The sequence below is a fragment of the Hyaena hyaena genome, unplaced genomic scaffold (assembly GCF_003009895.1).
Source record: "Hyaena hyaena isolate Hyena2069 unplaced genomic scaffold, ASM300989v1 scaffold_766, whole genome shotgun sequence".
In the NCBI taxonomy this organism is placed as follows: Eukaryota; Metazoa; Chordata; class Mammalia; order Carnivora; family Hyaenidae; genus Hyaena; species Hyaena hyaena.
The window spans coordinates 309,086-318,691 of record NW_024081398.1 but is presented as its reverse complement, the minus strand read 5'-3'; the positions used below and the strand labels follow the sequence as shown (position 1 = coordinate 318,691).

The 9,606-nt window shown below is 45.5% G+C and overlaps 1 protein-coding gene across 1 annotated transcript; it reads left to right on the top strand.

Moving 5' to 3' along the window:
• Positions 1-3,309: 3,309 nt before the first annotated feature.
• On the top strand, positions 3,310-7,049 carry LOC120221221 (T-cell surface glycoprotein CD1a-like). The gene is made up of 6 exons (XM_039218495.1): positions 3,310-3,370; positions 4,691-4,957; positions 5,633-5,911; positions 6,107-6,385; positions 6,689-6,779; positions 6,923-7,049. The coding sequence occupies exons 1-6, from the start codon at positions 3,310-3,312 to the stop codon at positions 6,999-7,001; spliced, it is 1,056 nt and encodes a 351-aa protein (XP_039074426.1). The 3' UTR covers positions 7,002-7,049.
• Positions 7,050-9,606: the final 2,557 nt, after the last annotated feature.

Below are 9,606 nucleotides of genomic sequence, written 5' to 3'. Positions count from 1 at the left end.
AATGAAGCAGCAGAAAAAGAAATTAAGAAAACCATCACATTTACAACTGCACCAAAAATAAGAAAGTAGTTAGGAATATACTTAACCAAAGGGGCGAAAGACATGGACTCTGAGAACTATAAAACACTGATGAACAAAATTGAAGGTGACACAAGGAAATGGAAAGATAGTCCATGCTCATGGATTGGAAGAACACATCATGTTAACAAGTCCATACTACAGAAAGCAATCTACAGATTTAATGCAATGCCTATCAAAATACCAACAGTATTTTTCACAGAACTAGAGCAAACAATCTTGGAGTTTGTATGGAACCACAAAAGGCTCTGAAGGGCCAAATCAATCTTTAAAAAGTACAACAAAGATGGAGGTATCACCATTCCAGATCTCAAGTTATACTATAAAGCTGTAGTAATAAAAGCATTATGGTACTGGCACAAAAGCAGACACAGATCAATGGAAGAGAGCAGATAGCTGAGAAATAAACCCAGAATTTTATGGGGTATGTCAATTAATTTTTGACAAAGGAGGCAAGATTATGCAATGGCAAATAGAAGGTGTCTTTAAAATGTGATGTTGGTGAAAGTAAATAGCAACGTGCAAAAGAAAGACACTGGACACTTCTTTTTACACTATATGCCATAATAGACTCAATGTAGATTAAGGATGAAAATGTGCGGGACACATGGGTGGTTCAGTTGGTTAAGCTTCTGACTTCATCCAGGTCATGATCTCACAGTTTGTGGGTTTGAGCACCGCATCAGACTCTGTGCTGACAACTCAGAACCTGAAACCTGCTTCTGATTCTGTGTCTCCCTCTTTCTCTCACCCTCCTCTGCTCATGCTCATGCTCTGTCTCTCAGAAATGAATAAATGTGTGTGTGTGGGGGAAATGAACACAAAATGTGGAACCTGAATCATAAATATGCCAGAAGAGAGCACAGGTAGATAGTTCTCTGCATCAGCTGCAGCAAGACCTTTCTAGAAATGGCTTCTGAGGCAAGGGTAGCAAAAGCAAAAATAAAATATTGGGTCTACATCGAAATAAAAAGCTTCTGCACGGCAAAGAAAACAATCAACAAAATTAAAATAAAATGTACTGAATGTGAATAGGTATTCATGAATGACATATCCAATAAAGGGTTATGGATATACAAGGAACTTGTGTAACTCAACACCAGTAAAACCAAGAATCCAGTTAAAAACTGGGCAGAAGGCACAAGTAGACATTTCTTCAAAGACATCCAGATGGCCAAGAAACACATGAAAAGATGCTCAACACCACTGAACATCAGGGAAATGCAAATCAAAACCACACTGAGCTATCACCTCACTCCTGCCAGCTTGGATAAATTTGAACAGGCACACAAGAGATGAGTGTTGGGGAAGATGCGGAGAAGAAGGACCCTTGTACCCTGTTGGTAGGAATGAAAACTGGGGCAGCCCCTGTGGAAACAGTATGCAAAAGTTAAAAACAGATTTTCCATGTGATCCAGTAATCCCAGTACTGTATATTTACCCAAGGACTATGAAAACAGCTATTTGAAAAGATACATGCATCCCTATGTTTATTGCACCATTATTTACAGTAGTCAACTTATAGAAGCCACTTAAGTGTCCATGGATAGATGAATAAAGAAAATAGATTTGGTATATACATATAATGGAATGTACTAAGCCATGTAAAGGACTGAAATATTGCTTGCTATATGCAATGACATAGCTGGAGCTGAAGAATTTTAAACTACGTGAAATAAGTAAGTTTTTCAGAGAAAGACAAATATGTATTGTTTTACTCATCTGGGAGAATTTAAGAAACAAAACAAATGAAAAAGAAAAAGAGGGATAAAGAAAAAAACTGAATCTGAACAATATAGAACACACTGCTGGTCACCAGAGGGGAGGTAGGTGGGAATGGAGGCAAATGGTGAAGGAGATCAGGATTCTATTCATATTGATGAACACTGAGTAATATATAGAATTCCTTAATCACTATAGTGTACACTTGTAACTAATATAACACTTGTATGTTAAGTGGAATTTAAAAGAACAACCAAAGGAAGAAAAATTAGCCCAACACACCAAAATGTATAGTTCTTGGTTTATGTGTTATTTCTTCCCAAAGAGACTAAAACCTCCTTGAATAAAGTGATTGCATTGTGAACACTCGTTTCGTGCATGTAGCCAGGTGATTGCACCAGGCTGGTGTTAAGTGACTGTGCAGTGAGTGAATATATATTAGTTCAGGTTGAAGTGAGGGGGAATTCTTCAGATGTTTCAATGTCCTGTGGTGTCTCTCATGGCGACTGATTCTCCCCTAAAAATAATGGTGACCTGGTGGTGGTTGATGCTGTTACACAAGCAATCATGGGGAAATCTGGAAAAGCAAACAGGTCAAGTGTTAAAAGAAACCCATGGGCTCAAGATGGTGTCTCAGGCCAGGCCAAGTCCCCAAACCTTGTGCAATGCCCAAGCTAACTGCAGCTCCAGCCTCCCCTGGAAGTGTAAGTCTTCCCCTGTCAGCGAGGAATTCTCTGTTCATCACAGTGAGGTCCTCTGTCACATGGACCCTCTCCATCCCTCAATGAGGGGAGGTCATCTGTATGATTAGATCCCTGCCCTCCCAATTAAGGGAAAGTGACCTTCCCTGAAACATTTGTTTCTTGTCTTTTTCCAACTTTCTTCTTATAAAAAATCTCCTATTTGTACCACTCCTAGGGGCTCCCCTTTTCCCTGCCAGATGGGATGCTGCTTGAAACTTGTGTCACTTCATGCAAACAATTAGATCAAGTTAACCTGATTGATTTTGTTTTTTAACACAAGCAGTGACACATCAGAGATGTGAATGGGTTGGGTTGGGGGTGAGACAGGGAAGGCAGTCCATGCGGAGTGTCCCAAGGACAGGAGGGACAGGGTGGCAGCAGGGTCCAGGGCTGGGGGCTGGGGATTCATGTGTTTTCACGGGTTACTGTCTGGATGAGAAGAAAAGTCACGGGAGGTAGGGTCACTTTTCCATGCCACACAAGCCTTGTTCCCCAGCACCTGAGTTAGGGCCTCGGGGAGCAGGATGGAGGCAGGTGACTGGGAGAAGCTGGAAGCCCAAGAGGAAGGTCAGGCCTGCAGAGGAAGTGAGAGTCTGAGTAGGTGTCCAAGGTTTAGGGCGGAGCCCATTTGCACTGTTGCAGAGGCTCAGGGAAGCTTGTGTGCTGAGAAGGAAGTCAGAAGAGAGGAGCCATGTGTGGGGAGGTTTGTTAGAACAGACGCCAAAGACCCACTTTCTGAGAGAAAGAAAGAACATCTGCAAATAAGATGCTGTTCCTGCTACTGGTGTTGCTCACGGTTCTTGTCCCAGGTGGTGACAGTGATGATGGTGAGGACTGTGGCCCAGTTGAGGGGGGTGTGGTGTGGATATGTGTACACATGTGCACAAATATATGCACGTGTGTGCTCGTGTATGTCATGTATGCCGGCATGTGTGTTGTGTGCACACATGCGTGTCAAGTGCATACATGCTTGTTTATGTGTTTGTCATGCGCTTGCATCTGTGTGTTGCACACGTATGTGCGTACGTGTGAACATGTGTGGTCATGTGTGCTTGTGTTTCTGCATGTGCACATAAGTGTTATGAGTGTGTGTTATAATCCCCATGTGTGCATCTCTGGGTGTCTGCACATGTGCATGGGTGTATCATTTATGTACATGTGCTTGACTGTCTACATGAGTGTAAGTATGTATGAGTGTGTGTCTTTGTGTGTATCTGCATGTACGTCTGTGTGTGTGTCATGTGTGTAAAAGTGCTCTTTTAAAAATTTATTAGTTAACTCATTTTATTTTGTTGAATCCTCAAACACAATTAAATGAGTAGAAAATAAAATACATTTATGGAGCCAAGAATGTGAAATCTAAACTAGGTCTGGGCATGAAGCCGGGCCCAGACCGGTGAGAGGGTGCGACGAAGATCTGCCAACCTCAGATGTGGGGAGAAAGCAGTGTCTGCAGCTGCACTCCCATGGTTGTAGCAGTGCTAAGAGGGGAAGGTGTGGGAGCAGAGGTTGCCAAGGGAGTTACATCTTCATCACATCAAGAGCCCTGTGGTATTTAGCCAGAGTTTGGACAGGGTAACTTTGAAGGCCCTTTCACATCCATAAAGTATCTATTAACAACAAATAATTTCTCTTAGCTTTGTTTCCCCAAGACCCAACTTAAATCTGGAAGGTCTTTAAATCAGAGCTTGTATGATTAGATTCTTATAGTCTTTGTGTACATATTGACTCTGTTAGACACTATGTGTGTGTTTTAATATGTGTATATGTGTATTTGTGTGTGAATGTGTGCATGTGTATCTGTACATGTTTGTTTGTGCAAGACTGTATGAATGTAAGTTTGCACAGGTGTGTCAGTGTGTTTGGGCACATTCACCTGTGTGGTCACTCATGCCATGGATTCCCCAGCACACACATGGGGAGGGAGGGATGTCAGCCTGGTTCTTTCCTGGGCACCGCTGCCCCCAGGGCCCTGTGCTCTTCTGAACGATGGGCATGAAGCTCGGGGCTCCGGGGCAGCATGTGTCTCCTGAGAGCACTATGGCGCCCTGTCCTCCAGATTTTGGTGTCACTCCCTGGTCCCTTTTGCTGATTCTCTTCTTCCCAATGCCCTCCTCTTCCTCAGTCTATCTGTTCTTCTGCCACAGACTTCCAGGAACTAAGCTCCTTCCGAATCATCCTGACAATATCTTTTTACAACCATTCCTGGACACAGAATCAGGCCTCAGCTTGGCTGGATGAGCTGCAGACTCATACCTGGGACAGCAAGAAAGGCATCTTCATGAACAAGCAGCCTTGGTCCAAGGGCAACTTCAGCAATAAGGAGCTGACGGAACAGGAAAGGGCACTACAGGTGGCATCCATTAGAATTCCTCTGATATTTCAGGACCATGTCAGTCAATGGCAGCTTAAATGTGAGTTCAGGTCCCTCAGGGAAGGTGGGATGGAGGCGGCAGGTGTGTGTGTCTCCTAGAGTTTCTTCTTCCAGGAAAGAGTCTCCACTGGCTTCTGAACCTCTGGACTTCCCCTTGTGAAACTGAATGACACCCATCTGGGCAGGGGGCAGAAGGCAGTCCCCAGTTCTTAAAAGCTCCATGTATTCTGCTCCTTTCTCTCCTCTCATTGACCTCAGTCTGTGCTCTCATGTCTCCCACTAGTGTCTCCCATGACCACCCCCTTCCCTGGCCTCCACCTAGACAGCCTCCTCTCCCTCACTCTGTGACTGATCCTTGAATTGTGCTTTATTCCCCATTTAGTCCCCTCAGCGAACTCTATCTATGTGTTCCATGTCTTCACTACTGTCCCCTAACCCTGGATGGTTTTATCCAAGCTCTCCTGCTGAGCCCTTCCACGTCCCCTGCCCATACCTTTCCTGTCTCCCTCCAACAGCTGCTCCTTCCTCAGTCACTTCTTCCTCGGCCTGAAGCAGCCACCACTTCCACTCTGTCTGAGCCTCCGCTCAAACCAGATTTGCTTTATTCCCTCTAATACTCTCAACTTCACCCTCTGCTTCATCTGTCCTTGGCTTCCACTCACTCCATTTAATCTCTTTTCCCCCTTTTCCTGTGACTCATGATCTCTCTTCCCAGATCCCTTTCAGGTACAGATGGCCAAAGGGTGTGAGCTGCGCTTCGGAGAGAAATCAGTAGGATTTAAGAGGATTGCGTATCAAGGATCAGATCTCATGAGCTTCCAGAACACATCATGGATACCATCTCCGAAGGGAGGAGAAAGGGCTCAGCAGGTCTGCAAACTGTTCAATCAGTACCATGAGGTCAATTTAAGGATACAAGCACTTATTAAGGACCTCTGTTCCCGTTTCCTCTGGGAGCTTCTTGATGCAGGGAAGGCAGACCTGCAGCGACAAGGTCAGTTCTGCTCCCTCCCTGCAAGCATTCTCTCTCTGCACTCATAAAGTTGCAACATTTCCTCAAATTCAGGGTGAAAGGGGGCCAAGAAGGAGAGGGGGTCATGGTGACAGGATTCTAGAGCTGGAAAGATGTGTGTCTCTAAAGTATGAGATCTTCTCTCTCAGTCTGAGAAAACCTGTCCTGTCTCTGCAGTGAGGCCAGAGGCCTGGCTGTCCAGCGGCCCCAGTCCCGGCCCTGGCCGTCTGCTGCTGGTGTGCCACGTCTCCGGCTTCCACCCAAAGCCAGTGCGGGTGATGTGGATGCGGGGTGAGCAGGAGCAGCCGGGCACCCGGCGAGGCGACGTCCTGCCCCAGGCTGACGGGACCTGGTATCTTCAGGTCTCCTTGGAAGTGGAAGCCAGAGAGGCGGCCGGCCTGTCTTGCCGAGTGAGACACAGCAGTCTAGGAGGCCAGGACGTGGTCCTCTACTGGGGTGAGAAAGCGCTGGGGCCCCGCTGGGCAAGTGGGTGGGTGGCCCTTCAGCAAAGCAGGAAAGCCAGATGAAAAATTTGGGATTCTAGGTACTCCAGATCATAAGGCACATAAAATTAATAACCCAAGACATGGAGAGCTTAGAGTGAGGGTCCAGCAGATGTGGGAAGAAGCAGGGATGGGAGAGGAGAAAGAGGAAGGGTGGCTGGTGAGGGAGAGGGCGACAGGAACAAAGAGGGCCAGGAAGGTGCAGGCCAACCCGGGGTGGGTGGGAAGTGACACCCTCTGTGCACCAAACCCACAGAGCAGCACCGCCCCGTGGGCTGGGCCTTCCTGGCGGTGATGGTGCCACTGGTGCTTCTGGCTGGTCTTGCGTTCTGGCTCTGGAAGTGCCGGTAAGTCTCCCAAGCCACCTTCCTGCTCTTCCCAAGTGTCTCCCCACCTTCCTGCCTTCCTCACCTCTCCTCCTCCCAGTGCTCCTCCCCCTGCAGTCCTCACCTCCACCTGCTGCAAAGAGATTTCCAATCTGTTCCTCCAGGAAATCACCTTGGAGGCCTCAGTGCACTGGCCTCCCTTTGGAGAGAAATCCCAGCAGCCCAGGACCAGGACATTCCTAAACCCATCTCAGCGGTGATGGACTTGCAAGTCTCTGTGTGCAGCCTCTGTGTTCCCTTTCTGCTCAATGATCTGCTGTCTATATAAGCTGAGTGTCATTTAGCAGGAATTCTTGTTCTGACCTGATTCTGAGACTGAAATCTCAAAATTATCTTAGAATAAAGTGAAATCTGAGGATCTCCAAGGGTCACAGGCATCTTGTGTCACTTTGTCCCATAAGCCCTTCCTGACCCATCTAGTGGAAGCGGTCTTTGCCTGGTCAGAATTTCCACCACTTTAACCTGCAATGTGGATAATCTAATCCAGTTCCCATCTGTTTTTACCCTGCATTTAGGTCACTTTTCCCTTCTAACTCCTAGGTCTCTTGAGTGCAAAGTCCATGTCTTTTTAATAGTTGAATCCTTGGCAAAAAGTCACACCTGCATGGGATATGTCCTCAATAAAATGTGTTGAATTTGTGCCAAATTCATAGGTTTTTCTTCTTTTGCTTCCTGTCACATTTGTAGTAGTTGAAATGTTTGATGTTTTTCTTGATAAAAGTATTCTCACTCTGCTTGGAGATTTGACACTGTCATGCCTCCTTGGTAACATTTCTGAGCCCCTGAGGAGAACATAATTTTGCTTATGATTATTCCTATTATTTAAATACAGATACCTATTGGAGTGGACCTGTTACTTCATGTATTCTGAATAAAAGGAGGAAGGCAGGATGCAGGCCCTGGCTGTTTGAGTGGCTCAGAAACAGCAGCAGACATGTCACCTTGGGGCTTGTTGGGAATACGGGATCTTGGCTTCAGCTGAGCCTCACTGAATCACAATGTGCATTTCATTTTTTTTTTAAAACATGTATTCACTTTTGAGAGACACAGAGAGACAGAGCACAAGTAGGGGAGGGGCAGAGAGAGGGGAGACACAGAATCAGAAGCAGTCTCTAGGCTCTGAGCTGTCAGCACACAGCCCAAGACAGGGCTCAAACTTACAGACTGAGAGATCATGACCTGAGCTGAAGTCAGATGCCTAACAAACTGAGCCACCCAGGAGCCCTTCACAGTGCGCATTTTAACAAAATCATCAGGGGATTCACAGGTGCATAAAATGTGATGCCTGAGAGGTAGCAGCCCAAGTGTGTCCCTTGATGGAAAGAGATGGTCTTGAAGGAGAACAAGAGTGTTGTGCTTGGGAATGAATGGAAATCCATCAAGGAGTGCATACAGGGCATCCTCACATTCACAGCTGCCATGTTTCAGTCACTGAGGACAGGTTCAGTCAGTGTGAGCTGTTGCTCCCGGGGGAAATACAGGGTTCAGTTCCTGAGAGCCTCTGCCCATGACTACCAACTGACGAAAATGCAGCCTTATTTCATGTGTGTTTTTGTTTTAAAACAGCTTATTCAATATATATGTTTATATATTTCCAAATAACTTATTGTATGTTGTATTTCCCTATACTGAAATACCAGCTCAGAAGTATAATACATTTCCAGATTTGGTTACTGTGGTTGCCAGTGTCTTTGGCTTTCAGCCCCACAACTGTGCTGCTCATGATTATTTAGAAACAAAGAAGATATGGTCATCATTTCATGAATCCCCGTATTAAGCTCTCCCCCCCCTTTTTTTTGTGGCATCATCATAGAGTCCTAGATGTTACTTTAGCACTTTCGAGGTGGCTCCACATAGACATCACAAATTTCCTTTCCTTTTCCTGGGGTTACTGCATTATTGATTCATTACCACAGAACTCAAAGGCCCACAACTCTGCATCACAAGCTTGAGCAAGAGTTACCTGCACAGGAGTTTTGTCAGTGAGGCACACTGCAACTTCTTATGCTTAGGAACGCCAGTCAGCCCTGTAGTTCTGGGCTTCAGGGCCTTGTTAAAGACCGAAATCACCAAGAAAGTGCATGTAAATATAGAAAATATGGCACCAAATGGATTATTAAATGGACACATGTTTACATGTGGGAATTAACACGGGAAAGCAGAGCAGCAACTGGTTCAGCCTCACCAGGACACATGCGATGTGTCTGGTCTGGTCTGGTCACTATCCCTGCCATTATGAACAGCAGTGAGCTAATATGTTCTGGGGGTTACAAATCAATGTCACTAGGTAGCTCTATTAGCACAGACAGCCTCTGTGAATAATGAAGATAGACCCTTTGTGACTGATTATTTCCATGGCAGTGCTAGTTGAGATATCCATGAGTAGACTTTGTTACTCTAGTTTTTTAATTACCTCAGAAAATAATTCTCAAGCCCTGACCATGCAGAAGGACATTTTGAGTGTAAAGTAGTGGGGGAAGAAAAGATCATCGCTTTCTTTGGAAGTTGAAAATTTTGCTTCCTATTTAATTATGGTTTTCATTATTGTTTCTATCCAGTTTCTTAGCATAGCAACTTATTGTGGTTCAACGTGGGTGAAAGCCATAAGTTCTAATTTGTTTAGGGGCTGAAAGAGAGGGGTCCAGGGCAGGAGAACATCCAGAAAGACCAAGTGCAAGAATCCACCATGGTACATATGTGGACTTTCTGGAAAATAAAGTTGAGATAGGAGATGTGGCAGAGGTGCAACATACAGGATGGAGGTGAGCAAATCACAAGACTTCTGCCT